Raw genomic sequence first — 27,002 nt, 5'->3', positions numbered from 1 at the left:
AGGAATATTTGAATAGCTGACATCAACATATTAGCTCTCTCTTGCTAAAGTTTGCTTTTGTACTTTTCTTTCAAGCAAACCCCCTTGAACTTTGAGAATCAAGCATTTAATCTTCATTAGGTGGATGGGAAGCACTGGAGTAAGGTCAGGCTTTCAAATCATCGCACAAGCGGCTGGCAAACAACAGCTCAAGTAGAAAGAAGTGTGATCAAAGTTTATATTTCATTCAATGTGCTCATTGTGATTTCTATTAGACATTGTTGCGAGAGAGATGGAGTGCCGGATGCAGACTGAAAATGTTCAGTCAGCATACAATGGTGATGTCGGGAGGAGCCCCAGAAACCAAATTACTTCAGTAACAGCCAGTTTTCTGTTAAACCTCAGTAGAGTCATTTGTTTCTCACCTTGATAAGGTGTTTAACAATCTCATCAATTACTGTTGCAACCGAAATAGTGCATGAAACAGGGTGAACTGTTCACCTGCAAAAGGAGCAATTCTGCATGAATTGGTAAATGGTTTATTGCCACATGTACTGAGATACAGTTAAAAAACAACTTTGTTTTGCATACTCTCCAGGCAAATTATACCATAAACGAGTACAATCAAACCGTACACAAGTACAACAAGTAGTGCAAAGAGAAAATTAAACAGAGTGCAGAATATAGTGTTACAGTTACAGAGAAAGTACAGATTTACAAACAAAAAATTCAAGGGCTGCAGTGAGGTAGATTGGGAGATCAGGACAACATCCTGAGGTCCATAAGACAGGAACAGCTTCTTCCCCCACTGTTAGCAGAATCTGGTGGTGAAGATGCATAGGCAAGCAAAGGAAACCGGGCAAAAACCGAGACTTTCCTGTTGCTTTTCACATGACCACAGTAAATAGTGTTGAATAAGAAACACTGTTTTTAAGTGCAAATCTCCAACTTCAAATTCAAACATTGCGCCAATCAGCAGTGTGGTTGGCCTGGCTGCTTTAAAAAACAAACAATTTGTTGGGATCCTTTCTGAAACGGGGCATTTGCAGACAGTAGCAACAACACATTTGCCCAACAACGTGAACGGTACACAAGCATGGAAATACTGTAAACATTTGTTGGAAAAAATGAATGTTAACTTCACAAGGTAGCAACATCAAAGCTCAAAGGATAACCCAGTACCCAGCAAGTTCAACAGAATTTGTGGGTCAATTTCAACAAAATCCAATTACTCAGTGTTTTGACGAGTTTGTCTTAAAGACATCCTGCATAGATCTGTTAAAGATTATTTATGTTTTACAAGTTTAATGGTCCTTTTGAAGCAACTAGATAAATAAAATCTATTGAATATGTCAGGAAATAGTTTTCCAATGTTATAGGACTTTCGTTAGGCTGTATTTGGTGTGCAGTTTAGTTTAGATAAGAGCATGGAAATGCTCTTCAACCCATCGAGCCCACAACCATTGACCAGCTGTTCACACTAGTTCCACGTTATCCCATTTTCTCACCCACTTCCTACACACTACAGGCAATCTACAGAGGCCAATTAACCTACAAACTCGCATGTCTGTTGGATGTGGGAGAACGTGCAAACTCCACACGGCCATCGCCCGAGGTCAGCATTGAACCCGGGTCTCCGGCGTTGTGAGGCAGCAGCTCTATCCGTTGCCCCCACTGTGCCGCTCCAATACAGGAGGGAAGCGAAGGCTTTGGAGAGGGTGCAGAAGACCTTCCAAACCTTTTACCCCAGGGTACAAATGTCAAATCTTAGAGGGCATAATTTCAAGGTGAGAGGAGCAACTTTTAAAGGAGATCTGCCGTGCTTTGGGTGCCTGGGACATATTGCCAGGGGTGGGGCGTAGCCAGATACAATAGTAGTATTTTAGATATTGCATTGTACATGCGGGAAATGGAGGGATATGGATCATGTGCAGGCAGGGGAGATTAGCTTAATAACTTGCCATCATGTTGAGGCCAGTTCATTGGCTATATTTAAGAGGGAGTTAGATGTGGCCCTTGTGGCTAAAGGGATCAGGGGGTATGGAGAGAAGGCAGGTACAGGTTACTGAGCTGGATGATCAGCCATGATCACATTGAATGGCGGTGCAGGCTCGAAGGGCCGAATGGCCTACTCCTGCACCTATTTTCTATGTTCGGTACAGACAACGTGGGCTGAAGAGCCTGTTCCCATGCAGCTCCAAAATGCCATTGGTGCAGTGCAATAATCCCAATCGTAGCAATAAAGGACACGCTGGGTCAACTCTAGCGTGCTCATAACTTGATACAAAACCTATTTTCACTACACAGGGAGCTTTTTACACATACAAGTATAAAATTCAGCAGCGTGAAGAGAAAGTTGTTCCACTGAGTGAAGAGATTGTAATGAAAGAGGTCCCAAATTTTCAAAACACTACCTAGAGACAAGGTTAAGAGAAATCCCTACTAAAAAAATTGCAACAGATAATCATGTCCAGCTGCAATATCTCAATTCCGTATTAAAGCACCTCCAAAATCCTTTTGGATCCAGCACAGAAAAAAAGACAAACTTATTAAAAAATATCTTGAATTGAGTTTTTTTATTCAACGACTTAAAAACGCACGGAGTGCATATTTTGAGTATCAAAAGCAGATGGTAGGCAGCCATGTTGCACTAACAGTGCCAGATCACTTCCAGCAGCTGCTCCAGGGTGAGTGCCAGGGCAGGAACAGATGAACAAGGAAGCATTGCTGCCTGCAAAGGTCGTGCGCACCAAGAGGTCGCAGTGTGGTGCAATCACAAAGGAACCATTATAATCAACAGCAACGAACAACATCCTTAAAGACTGGGAATCATCCATTATGACCAGAATCACATTACATCAAGGGTCTGGAAGGTATTGCAGCCAGTGGCAGGGGGACATGAAGCAAGACAAACCAAATGCAGGATTAATATTCACTTATTTATTTAATCCCCACAGTGACCCAAAACAAATCATGGTATTACACTGAGCTCCTATCTCACACAAACACACAGAAATCATTGACGGTAAGGGCTGGCAAAACAAGAGTCCTTATTCTCGTTTGGTATGCTATTTTTAAAGTTTTTAGTTAAAAAAGGTAGGGACAGCATTTTCAAATATCAACAGAATACCGGCCAATCTTCAAAAGAGACAGAAATCAGACAGAACCACACAATTCATTATATAATATAAATCTGCATCAATTCAGCCTTTGCTCACAAGTACACTTCCAATCCTGCAATTCAGGCCTGTAAAATGTAAATTCCCTCTTCCCCAAAAAATATGAGAGAGAGAAAAAAATAAAACATTTCACAGTACAGAAACAATGTACATGGACTCCGAACTGGTCTGTTGTCAATTGTTATTTGGACCATTATGCACAGAGGTTCACAATTAATCTTAGTATTAATTTTAAAACAAAATATTCCCAGCCTCCTGGAGATTGAGAAAAACTTCTGAATTACTTGGGATAGGTAATAATAGCTTTGCATGTACTTTTATCAGTTTGTCCTGAGCTGTTTCGAGTCTACAGAAAACTCTACTGGAGGAAAGATTACCAGCAATTGCAGCATTTTTATTTATAAGCACAAGAGGTAATGGGGAGAACGGCGATATTTCATAAAACTGGATACAAAAAGTGGTGGAAAATGTTGTCTAATAATCTATACAGTTCAAAAATGTTTTGGAAACTCTGCCTTATTCCACCCACCAAGATCTGAGCAAACAGCATTAGATGAGTAGAACACTGTCTCAGTAAGCAGTAATAGCCAACAAGTTGGATGACTACACAAACACCTGAGGGAAACGACTGCATTGCAAAAAAAAGGCCTGGGGTTAGAGTTAAACAGCTACCGTTAAATCTTCCATACCAGTTACTCTCATTGCCATATGTTCTTGCTTGGATAAAAAATATAAAACCATACAAATAGCACAAAGATTTTTTTTGTTTTTTTATTTTTTTTTAAGTAGTCTGCAGTCATAAATGCGAGTCCTGTGGTCCTCCCTCGTGTAAGAATATAGGAGCTGGTGAAAAGGGTCCCTCAAGCTGTACGCTAAACAGCTGGGGGCTGGAGCTCGCCATCGGGTACAGACAATATGTCAAAGGTCAGGTTAGTTCTGGGGCTATGGTTACGAGAGGTCAGTCTCCAGTCTCATTCTCCTCATTGGTGCTGCCAGTGGTGGCAGAGAGTCCACACTGGGAAGCCTGGAGATGAAAGACATACAAGTGGATTAAATTACTGCTTGACAAACGCATGCCATTTAGCACCACAGCATTTGGGAGAGCGGGGGGGAGTGGAGGGTGGGGGGGGGGGGGGGGGAAAGAGGTGTGGAACTCAAAGCATAAAGCCCCATCAATTCTGCTATTGGCCACAGAAACTCCAAACATGGCAAAAATCAAGTACCAAGGGTATTTTGGCCATAGCAGAACCATCAGTATTCAAAAAACGACTATTCACTTGAACCTACTTGTCCTCTTGGTCTGAAAACTTTGCACACTAAAGGAGGATATGATTTCTGGCACAGAATGACTGAATGTGGTCATGATATACTGATACCTGAAGGGTTTTTTTCTAGAAAGGATGCTCACTTGTTTGTCATCATATTGTATTTAAGAGCTTTTACTCACCAAATAGAGCCAGAGTCATACATCGTGGGAACAGGCCTTTCGGCCAACTTGCCCACACCGACCAACATGCCCCATCTATACTGGTCCCACTTGCCCATGCTAGGCCCATAACCCTCTAAACGTGTCCTATCCATGTACCTGTCCAAATGTCTCAAACGTTACGATAGTACCTGCCTCCACTTCGTCCTCCGGCACCTCGTTCAATAAAACCAGCAACCTTTGTGTAAAAAATTTACCCCTCAAGATTTCTATTAAATCTTCCCCCCCTCACCTTAAACCTATGCCCTCTGGTTCTCGATTCACCTACCCTCGGCAAAAGACTCTGTGGATTTACCCGATCTATTCCTTTCATGATCTTGTACACTTCCGTAAGATCACCCCTCATCCTCCTGCGCTCTGAGGAATAAAGTTCTAGCCTGCTCAACCTTTCCCTAGAGCTCAGGCCCTCGAGTCCTGGCAACATCCTCATAAATCTTCTCTGCACCCTTTCCAGCTTGACAACATCTAAATATTGGAAACTAGTGGCGGAGTCCCAATCACAATTTTCAATCATTTAAGAAGAACAAATGGATGCAGAATTCCTTGTAGATTATTGTATTGAGAGTAAATGCTTTTTTTGCTCCATTCCATGTAATTATAATACAAAGCGGAAGTGGCGGCGCCTAACGGCTGCAGCTCGCTAGCAGTCTGTTCGTCTTTTTCCCTTTTTTTTGTTGTTGTGTGTCGGTGTTGGGATGGGTTTTTTTTTTTTTTTGGTTGTGTATGTGTGGGGGGTGGTGGTGTGGGTGAAACCTTTCTCTTTTAGGTCTCTTCCTCACGGCGCGGGGTGCGGCTCGGCCGCGGGCCTTCCATCGCCCGGTGCGGCTCGGCCGCTGGACTTAACATCGCCCGGCGCGGCTCGGCCGCTGGACTTAACAGTGCCCGGTGCGGCTTGGCCGCGGGGCCTTCCATCGCCCGGTGCGGCTCGGCTGCGGGGCCCAACATCGCTGATGCAGCTCGGCCGCTGGACTTAACAGTGCCCGGTGCGGCTCGGCCGCGGGGCCTAACATCGTTGGTGCGGCTCGGCCGCGGGACTTAGCTGCACACGGCTCAACCGCGGGGCCTTCCATCGCCCGGTTCGGCCGCGAGACGTCTCAGCGCCCGGTCCGACTCGGCCGCGGGGACTTCCATCCCCTTGCGGGGACTGTGCGGGTCGGTCGGGGACGAGCTGTCTGTCCGTGGGCGTGGGGAAGAGAGTGGAAGTTTTGTTGCCTCCATCACAGTGAGGGGGTGTTTGGAGTCACTGTGATGGACGTTTGTGTTGGGGTCATGTGTCTTGTGTTCTTTTTTGTGTGTGACTGCTATGTAGTTTCGTTCGGTACCTTGGTACCGAATGACAAATAAAGCTCTGTTGACTGTTGAACTGTTGAGTTGTTCAGCCTAAAAGCTCCCTTTATCTGAAATGTATGTGCAGCAAGGCAAAACTAGAGTGTCATTTTGTACAATTTCTCCCAAGAAATTGGCACGATTATAAAATTCTACACGGGTGATTAATTAGAAGACAGTTTCTACAATGTAAAGAACAAAATCCACTTGCAGGAACTGAAGTGGAAGAAGCTGCATTATCGCTGAGCTCTCAAAACATACTACTCACCACCTTCTTCTTCTTCCTCCTCTTCTTCTGATTCCTTCGGCTTACAGAACTTTGAATCAGGGCCTAAAAAGGCGATTTAAAAAAGATTAACTTTAATGCAAGTAACAAGAGGTAGGACAAAGAGCAAAAGATGGCGAGACGCCCCCAACTTGCACATCAATAATTATTTTAGGCATAATACTACAATATTGTCAGAAAAAGGGTTATGGAGTTTGCAAATTTTCCCCGTGACATAGAAACATAGAAAATAGGTGCAGGAGTAGGCCATTCGGCCCTTCGAGCCCGCACCGCCATTCAATACGATCATGGCTGATCATCCAACTCAGTATCCCGTACCTGCCTTCTCTCCATACCCCCTGATCCCTTTAGCCACAAGGGCCACATCTAACTCCCTCTTAAATATAGCCAATGAACTGGCCTCAACTACCTTCTGTGGCAGAGAATTCCACAGATTCACCACTCTCTGTGTGAAAAAAAAAAGTTCTCATCTCAGTCCTAAAAGACTTCCCCCTTATCCTTAAACTGTGACCCCTTGTTCTGGACTTGTTGTGACCACGTGGGTTTCCACTGTGTGCTCCTGATGTGCTGTCTGCTAGGTTCATTGTTCATTGAAAATTACCCACTGTGAGGATTGATATGGGAATCAGAATAGACTTGATGGGTAGGCAAGAGAAAATAGGTTACATAGGGGAATGAGATCGATTGGATTGATTCAAGAACGCAGACTTATTTTATGCATTCCAACAGGATGTGGCCATTGTTGGCAAGGTGCATAATTAATTGCTCTTCCCTCTTCATCCCCTGAATAGATTGCTGGACCATTTCGCACGGAAACATTTAATATTGTGGTTGATTCCTACGTATTTGGAGTGCGTATCGGCCAAACCAGATAAGACAGCAGATTTGACATCATTGTACCAATGCATTTTTATGGATAGGAATTCAGTAACAACTATAACTATCATAGTTTATGATTACTGTCTTTCAAAAAGCAAAATCTATGCCAATTTCTACTAGAATGGGGAATTTTCTCAAACTGGAAATTTGGGAATCTATGACTAATAATCACGAAGTTATTAGACTCTAACGAATCAATGCTGGTTTTGCTAAGTGTTAATACATTTATGGAAATATTTTTGGTTTCCATATAATATTTGGTAGAATTCCCATTTAAAATGGCATATTCCAGGATAAATGTAGTTGCTGGGAATGCCCTGCTCAGCCACTTTGTGCAGGGAGAAAATGAGATGTTTCTGTTTCAAGTCTTCAATTCTTCCAATTGGGTTTCCATTTATCATACAGATCGAAAACTTAGACAAAGTCTCATCAACTCAGCCAACCAGATACAAAGGGTACAATAAAAACAATAACCCTCGTTTCAGAGGTTACTGAGGGTTCATTTAATCCCAAATCAGTTTGAATGGTTCATTTCATCGTAACCGAGTCAAAAAGGGGGAACAGATCAATTTGGTAAGCAACTTCACTTACAAACCTCCACAAAGTATAGGTTTGAGTCAGAGTACAGTTGTAGGCAAGCTTTATCTTTGCTTCTACGTCAAGAAACAGAGAAAGAAAACAATGCAAGTTCATGAAACCCCAAGCATTTCCCGATGAAACTGAAGATCACAAATGCTGCAAGCAGAATGGGTTAAAATAAAAAGATGCCTCAAGGCCAATATATAACTTTAAAGATTTTCTAACATTTTGAAATCTGCTTTTGATTTCAGAAATTGAGAATTAGGGGGGTTGTTTACATAACTTGCCTTTAGGTCAGGGTCCTTAATGTCCAATTCAGACTTGTAAAGTTCATTTTCAAATATTCCACTGGTGATTCTCATTGGACCATTTGGCATGAGCAGGACTGTGAACTTAAACTGAGCCACAAACTCCCCTAGGGAAGCACAAAGAACAGACAAAAGTGAAGCAAAAAGCATGACATCAAATTCAGGTATCAATAAATGACAACATTTCAGGTGTTAAATGTCCCCAGTATTTAATCTAACAAAATTACAACTTCACCAATGCTTCCAAGGATCAGTTACAAATGTACCACTTGAAAATAAAATTTAAATTTCATCACAGAACAGGAAAACTTGGAGGTACAGTAGCCAAGGTAAAACAAGCCCCCTCCTGGAAAGTGTGCGAAAACCAGGTTCTGCATCGACATAATCAGCAGTGAACAGCCTAATGATTTGTGGATTAAGATCAGCACATGAATAATGGCAGAAACAAGAAACTGTAGATGCTGATTTATAACAAAGATAAGGACACAAAGCGCTGGATTAACTCAGCGGGTCAGGCAGCATATCTGGAGAAAAAGGATTGGTGATGTTTTGGGTGGGCACCCGAAGATGTTTGAAGAAGGGTCCCGACCCGAAACGTCATCCATCCATTTTCGCCAGAGGATTTAATCTGAGTTAATCCAGCACTTTGTGTCTATCACATGAATAATGGTCATCTACACACATACAATCTGAAGCTGCCAGCAGCCACTGAATATATATCCAGCATGGAGTAAACAGGCAATAAAATGGTGACTTATTCCAACAGGGATAACAATTTGCAGTTTAACAAATTAGGGAAGCATACTTAAATTATTCAGTGTTGTCATTCACGACATTCAGGATTCTAAGGATCATACCTTCCTTCTCATAGAGTACATTGAATGGCTGTAGAAGCTCATGCTTTGCACACTCCATAACTCCCATTCTGGCTTTTTTCTCATCTTCAAATGCCCTTTGAAAAGAAACTTTTGCTTTATCAACATCTTAAAGCAGCTCCTCATGTTTCAAGTTTGAGGGAAATACAACAATTTCACATTGAACATAGAAGGCCAAGAGAAATATGCATATTACATTGATTTAGATCAAATGAAGTAATACCAATACAATCCCAGGTTACATGAAGTGACAGCCACATGCACAATCAGGCTTACCTCAGAGTAAAGGGCATTGCATCAAACCGCCTTTCAACTTCACTAAAAAAGGCACGAGAAGTCTTCATTTTCAAACCATATTGTTGCGTTGGGTCCCGCTTATACACAGTTGTTCTTTGACCAGCATCTTTTGCCTAAAGACATACTCGAGTCAAGGAGTTTGTTTTCAAACATATGCATGCTCATTGGCATTTTAACAGGTTCAAATCCACTGAACTTCAGCTAGTTCAAATCTTGGTAGCCGAGCCCAGGCGAGGTGTAAAGGTCGAGGCATAACGTACATAAGATTGTTTTTTATGAAAATAAAGCCCGTGAATTTTATTTCAAGTGTTGAGCAAAATAGGTGTGAAAAGACATTTAGCTTATTTACATTTATACATAAAGGTTGTGCAGTTATTGGCTGCTAGCATTAACATCCTCTTTGCAGATTTAGCACTTCATGTGTTTGCAAGTACAGTCATCCATTTGATTTTTGCTGCATTTTACAGTAATACCGTTTAGCCATCAGAAGTAGAACTGTAGTACCAAATATTGAGATTTAAAACGGTGAGGAGATGACATATAGTTTGGCAATTTACTACTGCGCAATGGCGAGTTTGTTTTAGATAGACACAAAGTGCTGGAGTAACTCAGCGGGACTGACAGCATCTCTGCAGAGAAGGAATGAATGGGTGACGTTTCGGGTCAATAGACAATAGGTGCAGGAGTAGGCCATTCAGCCCTTCGAGCCAGTACCGCCATTCAATGCGATCATGGCTGATCACTCTCAATCAGTACCCCGTTCCTGCCTTCTCCCCATACCCCCTCACTCCGCTATCCTTAAGAGCTGTATCCAGCTCTCTCTTGAAAGCATCCAACGAACTGGCCTCCACTGCCTTCTGAGGCAGAGAATTCCACACCTTCACCACTCTCTGACTGAAAACATTCTTCCTCATCTCCGTTCTAAATGGCCTACCCCTTATTCTTAAACTGTGGCCCCTTGTTCTGGACTCCCCCTAACATTGGGAACATGTTTCCTGCCTCCATTTGTGTCCAATCCCCTAATTATCTTATATGTTTCAATAAGATCCCCCCTCATCCTTCTAAATTCCAGTGTATACAAGCCTAATTGCTCCAGCCTTTCAACATATGACAGTCCCGCCATTCCGGGAATTAACCTGGTGAACCTACGCTGCACGCCCTCAATAGCAAGAATATCCTTCCTCAAATTCAAGACCATTCCCGCACAACCCTCCGTTCCCCAAGGATGCTGGGAGGCTGAGAGTAAACTTTCCATTCCAAGCCCAAAAGAAAACAAACTGATGGCCTGTAATGTACCAACGCCTCACCTTGCCTTCTCCGGTGCTGATTAATACGTCAACGGCATAAACTTCATGTACTTCAAATGCTGTCTTTTCATGATCTTTCCTTTACAAGAAAATGAGCAGAGTCAGACCACCACTGAACGGAGAGTAGGATTAGACTCAGTAACATATTAGGAAAGGGAAAGGAAGCAGTATAGACTTCAATGGTTGAATGATTCATTTCTATGCATCCTATCCAATCTTGGGAATAATTTCAAGGCACACCACTATCTAGAGAAACTCGCTCTGCGGAAATATCATCCACATAATTGATTAGTATTTTCTTTTGACATTCATTCTCATTGGTTGTTAACATGTAAACATGGCTGTGCCACTCAAACATGATTTAGATGCTGCAGCAAGGCAGGATTCAACATGGGTCTAATGTGGGCCAATGGGAATAGCATAGATAGGCATCATAGTTGGCATGGAGGTGGGCCAAAATAACACCATTTCTGTGCTGTATGATTCTATGATTTCACTTAGTTTAAATTTTTGTCCAAGCCCTTATTGGCACATCCGAAAAGTCCTTCACAACCACCACAGTAACAATTAAAGCACTGCCGTTGTTTACAATGCTCACAAACAACGCTTCATGACTCGGTGCTACTGACACCTTGAAGATCAATTTTTCAAGAATTTTATTAAAAAAGACATCAGTTCATTTGAAATGAAAAGCCAAACTTTCCAAACTTACTTTTGCTGATCTGTGGGGTTCTGAATGATCGTTTTCTCCCCGTCAATAACGTGCTGTTTGAGTTGGTGTGACAGCATGCCTGAAAAAGAAATCATTGCAACTCAGATTCTGGTTTGAAACCACCTCTGCCCCAGCCCAAATCTTAAAATGCCAAAAAAAAACAACCCATACTGATCGAGAAATCACTCTTGCGATTTGAGTAAGTCACCCTCAAACTTGTTAGTACAAATTTGATTTTCCCCTAAGTAGATTAAAGATCTCCCCCATAATTACTAATATACCCATTATATGCACCTCTTGTTTCTTCATATAACACGCCATAACTGTCAGAGGACCAAAAACATTGCACACTAATGTTTTCTGCTCCCTGCTATTCCTTAGCTCCAAGACAGATTTAATTCTGTACCACTATCTGCTAGCTCAACGTCCTTTCCAACTACTGTACTGATGTCATCACTTATTAACAGAACAACCCCTCCACCATTACCCTCTTGCCAGTCTTTATTGGATGTCAAATGTCCTGGAATATTTAATTACCGCTGATGTTCACTCTCCAAACAATGGGTAAACTGAATTTACTGCTTCTAAATTCAGACGCACTCATCCTTGTAATTAATACTTCTGTGAAAGGGGACTGATTAAGAATAACTCCATTCACAAGACCAGTTCAGCCACTTCAGACAAATGGAGGACCTTCCTGCATTATGTTGATACAAGTTACCCGTAGGGGATGTATTAGTTTATTGAAGACCTTGATAAAAGTGGCTGCCATTATTTTAATCTTTCATGTGGAGTATTTGCACTCTGTCCACTGTGTGTGACGTCAGAGTTGAGTGAGGTTTGTAGCCTTTTTTAGATTTTTGTTAGATTTAGAGATACAGCGCAGAAACAGGCCCTTCGGCCCACCGGGTCCGCGCCGCCCAGCGATCCCCGCACACTAACACTATCCTACACCCACTAGGGACAATTTTTACATTTGCCCAGCCAATTAACCTACAAACCTGTACATCTTTGGAGTGTGGGAGGAAACCGAAGATCTCGGAGACAACCCACGCAGGTCACGGGGAGAACGTACAAACTCCGTACAGTACAGCACCCTTAGTCAACTCTAAATACTAATAAATGCAGCTCCTGAAAAGTGCCCGAAGAGCATGCAAGTTTACCCAATCTGCCGATTACCGATCCACCTTAAACATAGTGTGCAACCTACTCCCACTTGCAAAGTACGAATGCTCATCATATACAGTGGATATGGCATTCTTCACACCGAGAGCCTTTCCCAGTTTATAACAAAACACTGCAGGAGAAAATTACTGTATCGTTTTCAATCTTAAATACAAATTCCCACTTTCCTCCAATCAGAATTGGACATCTCACCTTCTATGGGGGTGCAATTAAAGGACTGAGCAATCTTGTTCCAGGCTTCTGTCACTTGCGTGTTCTGAGGTTAAAAGGAAACATCAATAAAATTTCATTCAAATGCCAATATTCATACAAAAAGTCACGAACAACATTTCTGGCTTCCAACAATAATTTATTGCTCTCCAAATAAAACCACTCAAAGGCAAATTAGAAATTATAGAATGAGTTGAATAAAATATAAATATAGACAGGACAATGCTTGGTGAAATCCAATACATATTGTAGATAACAAGAAAAATAGGTAACACATGTGCCACCATGTATGGCTTTGAAATGGTCATGGGTGAAAGGTTGAAAAAGCCCGAGCTCAACATCTGAAGAAGTTGAAACACAAACAGAAGGGAATTATCGATTGACCCAGCCTTGCTTACATTGTGTTGCATTTTGGACTGGGTGCACTTTCCTTGGAGTACACGCAGTACAAGTTCACTGGATTTAACGGGTTAAATTACAAAGACATGCTACATGAACCTGGCATAGATTCCTTGATCAAAGTGTTTCCGTTTTGGCTTGTATTCCTTAATTGAAGTGTTAACGCTTTGTTTGGGTGCAGAAAAAAAATATTTTCCCAGGCAGGGGGAGCAGGAGAAGAATCAAGAACAAGAGATTAAGTAAAAATTAGGATTAGTAGCTAATGGCCAGCTGATTAGTTAATAAAAATCTGGAATGCTTGGGGTAGGCTAGGGTCCACAACAGGACCTTCTGTGGCCAAGTACATTTGATTCCACTGGGGCAAACAATGTTTGTTTTTTTTTAATCTCCTTTTTCAACAACCTTACCTGATTGCCAGGTTTTACTAGCCGCAGAGCTACTTCTGCACAATAGTGTGCAGCTTTAATGACATCAGCTTTGCGACCGGATACAGGGCTATCCTGCAAAAGAAAGTGTTTTAATAAACGAAAAGCAAGACTAAACAAAATTAACGCAAATGCAATATTACCCAAACAAAAATTCTTCCAAACTTCTTCAGGCTCAGGCTAAATTAAAATTGGACGTCATTTCTGTTTGGCCATTCCTGTCATTTATAAAAGGGGAAATTTGTCCAGAATCTTTAAGAAACGATTCTCAAATTATATTTATTAGCAATCAAAAGAGACCCTGCATGGCTCCAATAGGATTTTAGATAAACCCAGACCGAAAATAGATTTATTCGTACTTAAAGATGCAGTAAACTACTTTTAGTAAATTCAGTACAATTCCACCAACCCCTTAAATAATGGGTTGAAAAAATATTAAGGCACAATAGTACTCCAGCAATACACTCACTATAATAATAATAATATGCCTTTATTGTCATTGTACAAACAGTATTGGCATTAGTCATGGGAAATGATTTACATTTGATGACTGCCTGAAGTGATCAAATGTATGTTTGTTAAATTTGCAGAGGATGCAAAAATAGGCAACAAGCAAGTTGCGAAAAGGACAAGCAGTCCACAAAAGGGATAGATTGTACGGGCATAAAGTGGCAAATGTAACATAATGTGGGAAAGATGTCTATTTTGGCAGTAATAACAAAATAGCACATAATGTACAATGGCAAGAGATTTTAGATCTCAGAGTTGCAGTCAGAGTTTGCATGATCTGCAAACGGCTGGTCGGCAGATAGTCCAAGTAATTGAGATATGATAGTGATAGTTTAGTGATAAGAACAATTAATACAAATTGGAGAAAAATATAGAGGGCACTGCTGAGACCACACCAAGAGTACACCATCACCCTCCTTATTTCAAGATGTTAATGCCTTGGAGGCAGTTCAGGGAAGGTTTACTTGTCCAATGTCTAGAAATGAGCGGAATGCCTTGGGGAAAAGTATTATATAGGCTAGGTTTGTATCCACTGGAATTTACAAGAGTGGTGACTAGATTGAAACAAACAAGATCCTGAGGAGTCTTGACAAGGTGGATGTGGAGAGGATGTTCCCTCTTGTGGGAGAGGTGTGTGTGTGTGTGCGCGTGTGTGTGTGCGCGTGTGTAAGAAAGGGTGGTGGAAATAGAGTCCTTGAATATTTTTAAGGCAGATAATTAGCAAGGAATGAAAGATTACCGCAGTTACACAGACACATGGAGTTGAGGCTAGAGTTAGATGAACTGTAATCAATTAAAAGGCAGAGCAGGCTTGTGGGGATAAGTGGTCAAACCCTGCTCCTAACTCTCGTGTTCATAAATATCTCTTAATTGTCCCAATTCCAAAACAGTACTCGTCACATGGCAATGAACCCATATCACCAAAGGTATTGGGAACAACATCAAATGAAGCAATTCACATTTTAAGAACTCAGCAATAGATTTAAAAGGAAACTAAACGTAATCTTTTAACAAACATGGCTGCTGTGAACCTTGACGCTTGCTCCATGCGACCCTTGACGGCCATGTCCAGCGAAGCAAAAAAACAAGGAAAGTAAATGTAGGAGTGCAGTCAGTGTTGCACGAGTCCAATGGTAGCATGTTTCAGTAAATGTAACTGTAGTTATTCCCCAAAAAATTGCATAAATCTCATCTGCAACTTGTACACACAGAATACCGGATTTTTGAGTCTGATATTCCGAGTTGAATTATTTTAGAATTTTGAAACCATCCCTCCCCATCACTTCAAAAGCTCGTTTGAAACAGAAGGATAAATGGTGATAATCAGACTAGAGTGGGGAATTCTAAGAGCGTAGCTGTTCAGTCAGCACTAGAGATTCATAACATCTGGGTTTATGGATAGAGATCAGAGTCACTTTATTTTCTTAAATCATTGCTGAGTTATTAAAATGTTAATTCATCGTGGAGCATATTCAGTCAGCTTCTTATGCCAAGAGATGGCAGGAATCACAGTTGTACCTATAATTATCACCACGTTGACCAGCTGCACTGTTGTGGAGAAGCTCTGAGGAAGATGAGACTTTCCAATTCTCCGTCCTCTCTTCCTTGGGCAGACAAGCAGGTGCTCACCACCTGTTATTGAGTAGTTTTAAGCTACTATTGCAAAAGGCCTGTCAATAGATAATTTACTTTCTCTGCTCTCAACAAGGCAGATTTAAAAAAAAATTTTTTTTTTTAAATGAACAGGGAGTTAAGCGATTCGATTTGCAGCAAGGTTCCTTTTTTTAAAGTTTGAACCGAAAATGAATTATACTTACGCTGCCAAAATCTATCTCATTATTCTAAGCAGCCTCATTAACCAGAAGGCAGAGAACATTCCTTTCTATACCGCTAGAACATACCTCAGATATCGCAACGGCCTAACTGCTTGTACTCCAGAAGTGAACATACCTTACTGACACCAAGAATAAAACTGTGCGCCACATTAGCAATGAATCCATCCACATGGACGCCCAAATCACTGTTGGGGAGGGGAGAAAAAGAAATTGCATAAATCTCATCTGCAACTTGTACACACAGAATACCAGACTTTTGAGTCTGATATTCCGAGTCGAATTCTTTTAGAATTTTGCAAGTGAAGAACACACAGGAGCTTCCTCCACGAGAAAAATGGTAAAAAGAGTAGTATGAAAAATAACCCAGGTCATGCCCATCAGTCGAGGCTTGGATAGGGCCACTACAACCTCTTCCTTGCCTCTGGGTTTTAAAGAGGAAAGGAGAGGACAAAGAAAATGAAGCGAATCAGTGTTCCCCAAGCATCAGTGACCAGTAACCACTGCTGGAAAGTGGGCGTATGAATGTCGAGCAAGAAATGGATCAAAGCTCCCCGCTGTTCTTCCAACAGTATTTGGAATCCTTTACTCCCACCCGAACATTCATACTGGATTTAACATCTCATATGAAAGACGGCATCTCTGAATTATTCCCCACATCTTCAATTCCATTCTGAAATGCCAATGTAAATTACATGCTAAAAATCATGGAGTAAGATTTGAACCCACAACCTTCCGACACACGATGTGAGATACCTAGCAAATCGGGTTAACATTAAAAGCATCCTCAAAGGCTGATAAATGTGAAAATGTACTTGCATTTTAACAAGATCATCCTCCTTCAAGACATAGTCAGGGTCACTCTTGAGAGGAGAGTAATGGCAGACACAGTTGTTCACTGAGATACACGTGGGAAAGGCAATTCCTTTAAAAAAGGGACACACAAACCATTTACTCACAAAAAAATAGCATATTAATGTTAATATCAGTCAAATACAAATTGAGCTAATGGTTAAAGGCTTCTGAATTGCTGCAAAATTGGCTTGGTCATATGAGGCAGAGAATAGAGGTGGATGGGTGTTTTTTTTGACAGAAGTCTCTCATGGTAAGCTGATCCAGAAGATTAAGGATGCATGGGATCTAGTGACTTGATAACCAGATCTAAGGAAGAAGAGGGTATAGGCACTTACACAACCATCACTTTGCAGATTAATTGCTGGAACAAATTTAAGCATTCTTGTATATAAATTGAGTTGGCTTTCTGGTAACACCATTCATAAGTCTGATGGCTAAGTATTACAAAGACCGTTATCACTCATATTTATTCTGCTTACAACAGCGTATATCATGCATGAAAAGTGCAGTGGGCCACATAATTCATAAAACATACAAGGCCATACGCTAGGCAGTGGGGAGATACAGGTTTGAATTTGTCTTATTACAGTGTGCGATTTACACAATTTTCTAAACTTTATACTTCAATCTTTATACAAGATTTGCTTGAGCAAAACTTCCAAAAAGTATTAACACAAAACCACGACAATCTCAAACTGACGCTTCGTCTTAAAAAGGAAACACAGGATCAAGTGCCACTGACCTTTTTTCATTTCTTTCTCCTTCTTGAAAATCTTCCCCGTTTCCTCCATGATCATCTCATCTCCTTTCTCACAAAGGCTGACGACAGACACATCCACCCTCGCTGCATCTACCAGCATCTTCAAAACACCTGCAAAGGAATATATGTTAGCAACCATTGAGCATAATAATTAGCTTCAAAGCAGTGAAGCTTTAATGCCAAAAGGTCTACGTATTCATTGTCTATCGAAATCATATTTGGGGATCTGGACTGAACTGGCTCAGCGAATACTATCCAATTATTCCCATGAGCAAAGAGTGGAAAGCAGAAACCAATAAACACAAGTCGGTATAAATTCTTCCCTTAGCAGTAACCTCATAGCTAATAGCACCGACTGCCAATAGACAATAGGTGCAGGAGGAGGCCATTCGGCCCTTCGAGCCTGCACCACCATTCAATGTGATCATGGCTGATCATTCTCAATCAGTACCCCGTTCCTGCCTTCTCCCCATACCCCCTGACTCCGCTATCCTTAAGAGCTGTATCTAGCTCTCTCTTGAATGCATTCAGAGAATTGGCCTCCACTGCCTTCTGAGGCAGAGACTTCCACAGAATCACAACTCTCTGACTGAAAACGGTTTTCCTCATCTCCGTTCTAAATGACCTACCCCTTATTCTTAAACTGTGGCCCCTGGTTCGGGAACCCCCCAAGATTGGGAACATGTTTCCTGCCTCTAACGTGTCCAACCCCTTAATAATCTTATACGTTTCGATAAGATCCCCTCTCATCCTTCTAAATTCCAGTGTATACGAGCCTAGTCGCTCCAGTCTTTCAACATATGACAGTCCCACCATTCCGGGAATTAACCTAGTAAACCTACGCTGCACGCCCTCAATAGCAAATGTTACAACCAGAGAGCAATATTTTAATTAAAATATTGGGCAATCCTTGTCTGAACCACTACCACAGGCAGTGGAAGAGGTCTTGCAATGCAGAGGATGTGCTGTGTGGTAAAGTAAAGGTTGCACTCCCACTCTAAAATAAATCTCAGCCTAGCTATTTAAGGTTTTGCAAACAAAGGAGCTTTAGTTCTTTTAAAGAAAAAAGTGCTTTGGTCGTAGTTGCACCAGCTCTCCCATCTGCCTTTAAAAGCCTGTTCATTGCCAGTTGTAGAATAACTCTACAGGGAAAACATTTAGAAAATAAAATCAAAGGAAGTATAAAATGTGGTTCCTATAATAGCTAAGATGCAGCCACTTGAGCCAGCTGCATCTATAAAGAAAGACACCTGGGAATAAATGACAATGGAATTCATAGGTTCAAGGAGAAGAATTAGGCCATTCAGCCCACTCTGTCATGGCTGATCTATCTTTCCCTCCCAACCCCATTCTCCTGCCTTCTCCCCATAACCCCTGACACCTTTACCAATTAGGAATCAGTCAATCTCCACCTTAAAAATATCCGTTGACTCGGATTTCACAGCTGTCCGTGGCAATGAATTCCAGATTCACTACCCTCTGGCTAAAGAGGGTTACCACAGCAGAAACAAAGGAGGCAGGCTAGGGCATATGTACAGATCAAAACAAAGCCACGCAATTTAAAGTCAAACTAAACCTTCTATTTCATTTAACTCTCAATTAAATGCAGGCTAATCCATAGCTCAATCCATAAAAAGCTTCAGTGAGCAGGCAAGTCATGCGAACATTACAGAGATTAGATTTGTCCTGTTTTTATTATTCGAGAGGTTGCAGGTTAATTTTCCTTATTCCTGGTTCTTTTCACAGTTCCGTACTGGTGCAGCATGACTAGGAACAGGACTAGCGGTGGAGTACAAGTATTCAGCGCCTCACTGGGCCCACAGGACTAGCTGCGCCTACTGCAATATAGTGAATCAAACTGGCCAAAGATTGACATTTAGGAAGTCAGAACAGATTGTGAACTTGGCATTCTGCCCAAGTATTTCAAAAACTTCAGCCTAGTCTTTGCATGCTTGGGGTCTGCCATCACTGAAAATGGGGATGTTTACCAAGCCACCCCTCTAGTTAATGGCTTTGGAGCCCATTACTATTTAAAGCTCAGCTAAAATCTAGAGCAGTACATGGAGGCCAATCCAGCAGAGTCCACTGTTATTAGCAAGACATTTCAAAAATGTATTTCTGCAACAGCAAATTATATCAAGCATAACAATAGCAGCAACTTTTCCTCAGTTACAGAGCACTTTGCAATTTGCACTTAACAATGCAAGTGTAACAGTAGCCTTGCAGCCTTCAAGGTAAAAGTAAAGTTTAAATGCTGGTTTCATGCCAGCTGCTAGCCTGCTTCAAGCAAACAAAGCCAAATCAATGCAATACTATCCCCTTGACACAGTTTCACACCACATCCCCAAAGTCAAATTCATTCTTGCAGGCGGCAGAATCACTGCATTATTAGCCAAAAGAGAATGGTATAAAAGTGATTGAAGAAATTTACAGCCTCAAAATAGCTGTTTTCTGTTGTTGCCCACAAGCATTTAGTACTCACGTTGACAAAGGATCCTGGGCTCCCTGCATCCCAATTTCTCTGCCTCAAGCGGTCATAAGAGAGGGATTCCCAGCAGTCAGCGAGGATGCCTTTTCAAACATGCTTTTTGAGCACATTCTCGTCTCTGTTCACTTGCGAATCTCTTGACATGATTCTGAATAGTGCTACTTCAGGAGCCCGGCACATATATAATCTGTCCAATGAAGTGGCACTAGGGATGTAATACCAAGTTGGTCTGGGAGAGGACAGTGATATTGGTTTTATCTTTTCAGTGAATTGAGAATTTTGCCGAGACGCAACTGGTGGCAACTTCCCAGTACCTCAGAGTGATTGTTGTAGGTAGTTCAGGTCTCAGATCATACAAGAGAGGAGGGAATAATGCTGTCCAGTGGGGCAATTGGCCTCTGTAAAATGCCCTTAATGTGTAGGATACAAAAAGTGGGATAACATGGAACTAACATACAGGTTGGCATGGACTTGGTGGGCTGAAGGGCCTGTTTCCACACTGCATTTCTAAACTAAACTCTAAACAATAACTTTCGTGACAGATACAAGGTCTTGATCTACAATGGTCCAAGGACTGTGCTGACATATTGAAAGCGGTGTTGAAGTTCAATTGGATTTGTCTTCTTCCTTAAAAATGGTCACAATTACAGTTAATCTGAGGTGCCCTGTAATTTCTTCTTTGCTGTTGCTCACTCCTCTCTCTCTCTCTCTATCGAGCCAGATCTTCTGCCAAGCTGCCTCTGCTGCTCAACATGCAACCCCACAATAAAGTTTAACAAGACTCTGGAAAAATGTGGACCACTTCCTACATCGCAGGCGCCACCTGTCGAAGGCAGAAGTAGATTTGCGTGAAGTCAGTGGAGTAGGAAATCCACAGCCTTCCGATTCAAAGCCTCCATTCTAAGCTTTGCTTGTACCTAAATAACAAGTATACTTAAAATAGCATAAGATCACCTGAACATATGCATTTACCATTGAATTGTTACACTTGCATTGTGATTAAACTCCATAGCACCTTGAAACAACTCCAACCTAATTATTTGTAGTCATCTATGCAAGATAGATGAGATGGAGCATTACTGTTATGCAAGAGGATATTGAGCAATTTTAGTTTTAAGATTTTTATTTAATGATGCATTAACCAGAACACATGCATTAATCTGCAGATTAGTTACCAAAGAACAGCTGCTCTATTACTGAATACGGTAGCCATATTTTGCCGATTTCTCTGTCTCTCTCCTCCTGATAGATGGCGTGGATTCCAAATTTTGGCAGTCCTCCAATACTTTGTCCAAGTGATAACTCTTCATACAATAATGAGACGGGGGGGGGGGGGGGGGGGGGGTGTGGTTTGGGCACTGGAGGGGTTCTGGGAAAAGGGTATACATATGCAAGATCAAACTTGTCCTTAACTGTCATTTGATTATGAAGATTTCATGCAGAAATTAATGATGTGACAAAAAGGAAGTTTGCTGCTTTCTTCTATTGACATACCAAAGATCACTTAACCGCAGCTGGGGCCTTGATCTGTATGCTTCAATTACAGAGTTTTCAAAAGGAACAAAGACTTCAGTTTATATGGTATCTTTCACAACACCAGGACATCCTGAGCCACTTTACAGCCAATGTTGCTGTTGTAATTAGAAAACAGTCAAACTCTTGGGCACAGCGAGAAATGACCAAACAATCTGTTTTTAGTGACTGCATGATCGGACACCAAGTACAACTCCTAGCTCTTGTGTAGGAAAGAACTGCAGATACTGGTTTAAATCGAAGGGAGACACAAAATGCTGGAGTAACTCAGTGTGAAGAAGGGTCTCGACCCGAAACGTCATCCATTCCTTCTCTCCAGAGATGCTGCCTGTCCCGCTGAGTTACTCCAGCATTTTGAGTCTAACTCCTAGCTCTTCTTCAGAGCTAGGACATTTAAAACAAAATCCATACATCCAAAATTGCAGCTTGCACTCAATCAAATATTACATCCAAAGAACACCACTTCCAACAGTACACCTCGTACCATCTTAGCTATCATGGGGGCTGTCTACAGTAGCTTTTAACCAGAAAGTCAGTTTTCTCCACACGTCCTCAGGGAGACTAATTTAGTAGCCAGATGCAGATACAACCTCTGATAACAGCCAACTGCCAATCAGCACCCCTCCCCCCAACCCAAAAGCTGAGATGGTGAATAAAGGTGTTTACAATTGAAGCCAATCCACTCCTCAATAACCATGCATAGGTGCTTCCTGCATTCATCAGGGATTGCAATCAGAAGACCCCTGACCAGTTTTCTTCTAATTCATACGGAGAACTGCAGACTTATGTCAATTTTTCTAACAAGTCTGTTACATGCAAAATGGGTACAAAACCCACACAAACATTGCCTATGAAGAAACCCTTACAAGGGCACTCCTTAATTCAGTTCAAACCATGACCATAAACCAATTTATTGCTCACCATTGTGATTATGTTGTCAAATTAATTATGAACACACTAAAGAAATTCAAGGAAATCAGGCTGTCAGTGTACAGATTGCAATAACCTCAACAATTTGCACCCAAAGACAAATACTTTAAGAACACGGATAAATCCTGACCCCTAAAGAATAAAATGCAAAAATCACATGGCACTAAAATCACTAACCTAGAGGCTCCAATAGGTTTATATGGTCCCGCCATCCTGTCTAGTTAAGTTATTAGATCTACTGAACTGTTACAGATTTGTAGCAAGCCTCAAGCTTGAAACCGAGCCGAGAAAAAAAACATAGATAAAAAGCCCGTCTGACAGCATGAGGCATGACTTGAGTGCGATTGGTTTCTTTGTTCAGTTTTATACAGAAAGCGTTACTTTTGCATGAATGGTATTTATTGGCAGCAGGTAATAAAATTAATAATTAAACCATGAATTCTCACAAGTGAATTTTGCAATAATTGATAGTGGGCAATATGGCAAGCCAATAATTTTATGATTTTATGCAGCAAACGTCTGTCCTTCCACGTGCAACTTCAACTAAGTAGGAACCTCGTCAAAACCTCTGACTCCAGTCATGATTCCCAGGCTTCTGCACATGTTCCAGATCTAAACATCCAGGACACCGCATAACTTTAAACTAAAATGAAAACAGAAAACACACAGCAGGTCAGGCAGCATCTGTGGAAAGAGAAAAAGGGGTTTCATCTAAGGTCAAAGATACCGTTTAACCTGCTGAGTGTTTCCACTATTCTCTGTTTTATTTAAGATTTCCAACATCTGCATTTTTATTTGTAATTTAAAATTAGTTGGGCCAATTTTTGCAATATAAATTTTTCATAGCACACTGGAAGCACAGATTATATCAACATTTTGTTTTAAAATAGAATAATTTCTCTTGTAAAAGAGATATAACAAAAATTCACTTTACCCTCCCTCAACATAGAATAAACTATTATACCACGAAAGGTTCACTGGGCGTCTGTGCAGAGTTCATGATCTCAGCAGCGATAAGAGGGTCTCAATTAGCCTAGCCTCATACGATGTACGGCTACTAACAAGCAATTGGTAAACACTAGTTGGAGGCAAACACGGTAATTATATGGTCATGCCTGATCAAGACTCACAGGGAAAAGCGAAGCTACGGCCCAACAAGAGGTCAAATGCACCCAGCAGCAAATAAAATGGATCAGAGGCTGCAGAAAGTAGTGGATAATGGGCATGGCCCTCCCCACAATCAAAAGTTTCATAAGATGACATCCATCAAAGATCCCCCATCATCCAGACCATGCTGTCTTCTCGCTACCAACATCGGGCAGGAGGGTACAGAAGCCTGAAGTCCCACACCATCAGGTTGAGGAACAGCTATTTTTCTATAAAGAAAACTTCTTGAACTGACCTGCACAACCCTAATCCAACTTCAACAACAGAACACTATACCACCACAGACTTACTTATATTTGTTTTTGGAAGTTTGTGTCTTGCTTTGCAGTCTTTTTCTTTTCACTGCGTTGTTTAAATTATGTACAATTTATGTATAATTTACGTTCTGTGTGTTGTCCGAGTCTTTTGCCTTTGATGCTGTTTGTTGCAAGCAAGTTTGTCATTGCACCTGTAACTCACGTACTTGTGCATATGACAATAAACTCGACTCAAATTGATATTTCGGGAAGTATTTACTCCAATCCATCGTCTTAAAGAATTTGCCCCAATCTGCGTCTTTGTCTTAGAAGCACGAGGTGGAAAAGTGCGATGAGAAATTAGTGCAGATTTACACACTTCTTTTCCATTGCGGGAAGAGAATAAGCGCGCTGAAGGCTGACAGACGCCAGATTCGGCCCATCGCCTCGTGGCCAGACACTTGGGAGATATCGACAGTCGCCAAGATATCTTGCACCCTGTAGCGCAGGGGAGCAGCTGGATGGGAGTCAGGTCGAGCGTACCGTGTGGCAGAGCCAGCCCCACTGCTGAGGCCTATTCTCTTCCCACGTGGCCACATGGCAGCACTGTGGCTGCGGGAGGGGGTGAGAGAAGGAGTTAGTTAGTGAGAGAGAGAGAGTTAGTGAGAATGGGAGAGAGTTAGTGAGGCAGCCCCGCTCGCTGCCGAAGTTTATTCTCTCCCCACTCGTCCACATGGCAGCACCGTGTCTGCGGGAGGGTGAGTGAGAGGGTGTTACCGAGTGAGAGAGAGGGAATTAGTGAGAGGGCCAGCCCCGCTGCCGAGGCCTCTTCTCTTCCCACATTCCCACGTGCCCACATGGCAGCACTGTGGCTGCGGGGAGAGAGTGAGAGGAGTTAGTGAGGCAGCTCCGCTGCCGAAGCCTATTCTCTCTCCACTCGCCCACATGGGAGCATCGTATCTGCGGGAGGGAGGGAGAGTGAGTGAGAGGGGAGGGTGAGTGAGGCAGCCCCGCTGCCGAGGCCTATTCTCTCTCCACTCGCCCACATGGCAGCACCGGGGTTCCCCCAGAAACCGCATCGCAAGGCACCACCTGTTGCTTCACGGCCCCCCCACGGCCGCTTTATTCTCCCGCTCAGCCCTCGCACTCACGATTGGCGATGTCACCGCCCATCTTATACTTGGTGACCACCAGATCCTCGGCGATCGTCTGGTCCTGGCTCTCATCGTCCGACATCTTTCCCTCCTGTTACCCACATGCCCCCGCGGGCTCCCCGTCACCAGCCCGCCCTTGTGCCGCGGGTGCTCACGGACGTTGTAGTTCCTCTCGCCCCTCCGCCGAGTACAGCGACTGCGACCGGGAACGACAAACCCCACAAGGTAGCGCGGTCAGTCGCGCATGCGGGCCAGTGCGTTCTACCTCTGACCGTTGACTGATTTTTTTTGTGTGTGTGTGTGTGTTGTGAGAGTCAAATGCACTTTTTTTGTTCTCCGCCCGCGCCAAAAGAATCAGCGTGTGGAAGAGTGGAATAACGAACAAACTGTAAGAGGGACTAAACAAAAACAACGAGTTTGCGTCGTCAGCAAGGCACGCTCATTATCGAATCCTCAAACTGACAGTTAAAGCTGAGAGAGTAACAGTGCCACAGAGGGAAAGCAAGTGGGTGGTTCTTAAATTGAGGTGCAAAGTTGAAACAGCTGATGTCATTGGATTAAATAAAATTCGAATTTCTATAGCACCATTTATAAAGTATCAAATATATATGTTTGAAGTGTAGACGGTTGTTATTGTTGGTATGTTCATTAGTGCACAGCAATCTACCAGGAACAAGTGTGTGATCACTCGGTGTGTTGAGGGATAAAAATAGTTATGGGTACGAGAGAGAACATTTCTGCTCATCCAAATAGTCTTATGAGATTTTTTTTTAAAAAGAGGGCATTCATTGAATGTCACATCGGAAAGACAATACATGACCATGAACTTGCAGGATTGTTATCTCACGCGAGAGAGTCTAAACAGGCTTGGCAGAGGGATGGAATCGGAGAGAAACAAAGCTGGCAATGGAAGTGAGAAATGTGGTAAGTAAAATAAATAGGCATTTGAAAACACAGACAGGGTCAGAGGAAGGAAAAAATGTTAAAACGCGAAATTTAAAAGCAACATATCTTGTTGAAAGTTACATCTGGGATTAACAACACAAATAGTCGTAAATAGGAATGATCTAATTACCATCGTGGAAACATGGCTGCAAGATGGCCAGACTTGGAAACTAAATATTTCATGGTATCTGACATTTGAGAAGGACAGGCATAAGGAAAAAGGCAGTATGAGATGGCAGTACAATACGTACTCAGAAATTATGTTGGCTTGGCAGATGGTGACATAGAATTCGAAACAATTTAAGTTTTGCCAAAAAACAGCAGGGGGCAGGAAACATTGGTGGGAGTTGTTCATAGGCATCTGAATAAAAGTCGTGATGACGGGTGCACTATAAATGAACATATCAGAGATGTGTGTTTAACTAATCATACACGTATCATGGCATTTTTGATCCATTAATAGTCTGGGAAAATCAAGTCAGTAGGAACTATTTAGAGGATGAATTCATGGAATATAAATTCAGGTGAATTTCTGAACTGGTCTGTTGGAACAAACAATTTTAGACCTAACACAGTACAGACAGAAAGGTTTAATTAACGAGGAAGACACAAAATGCTGCAGTAACTCAGTGGGACAAACAGCATCTCTGGAGAGGAGGAACGGATGATGTTTTGGATCGAGACCTTTCCTCAGACTTCAGTAAAAGGTATGATGGTGGACAGACAATCGTTAGGGGTTAAAGAAATAATATGTGATTTGCAACAAATATACATTATTTCAAGGCAATAAAGACACAATGGGGGAAAATGAATTAATCACGGATCACAAGAGATAGTAAAGACAGTATTAAATCTAAGGAAAAGTCTTAGAAAGTTACCAGGCGGATATTGCATCCTTTTACAGATTCCAGCATTTTCCCCAATTAGTGATGTATAAACTAACAGGTTGGCCATTCCCTATTTTTTTTTTCAACGATGCTCAGAATAACAAAAATCAACTATCCTATAACCAACACTATTTCACCACAAAAGGTGCTCTGCTCTGGTTTGATACCGAGCAAAGGTTCCTGTAAGTTGAACCAGAAGTCAATTCCAATGGGACTGGCAACTTGTAAAGTAACTACATCTACTGGAGAATTTCAAGGCTTTTTATAAGGAAG

General features: G+C 41.9%; 1 protein-coding gene across 1 annotated transcript; it reads right to left on the bottom strand.

Moving 5' to 3' along the window:
- Window positions 1–539: 539 nt before the first annotated feature.
- pa2g4a (proliferation-associated 2G4, a) lies at window positions 540–25,033 on the bottom strand. The gene is made up of 13 exons (XM_078431295.1): window positions 24,895–25,033; window positions 17,372–17,500; window positions 16,594–16,699; window positions 15,893–15,962; window positions 13,415–13,507; window positions 12,591–12,654; window positions 11,214–11,292; window positions 10,502–10,580; window positions 9,174–9,307; window positions 8,880–8,974; window positions 8,002–8,129; window positions 6,239–6,301; window positions 540–4,182 (listed from the first exon to the last, which is right to left on the bottom strand). Exons 1-13 carry the CDS (start codon window positions 24,977–24,979, stop codon window positions 4,117–4,119), a joined length of 1,191 nt encoding a protein of 396 aa, XP_078287421.1. The 5' UTR covers window positions 24,980–25,033; the 3' UTR covers window positions 540–4,116.
- Window positions 25,034–27,002: the final 1,969 nt, after the last annotated feature.

This window comes from Rhinoraja longicauda, chromosome 42 (genome assembly GCF_053455715.1).
Source record: "Rhinoraja longicauda isolate Sanriku21f chromosome 42, sRhiLon1.1, whole genome shotgun sequence".
NCBI lineage: Eukaryota > Metazoa > Chordata > Chondrichthyes > Rajiformes > Arhynchobatidae > Rhinoraja > Rhinoraja longicauda.
The sequence above is the reverse complement of the archived record's forward strand: the minus strand, read 5'-3'. Positions and strand labels throughout refer to the sequence as shown.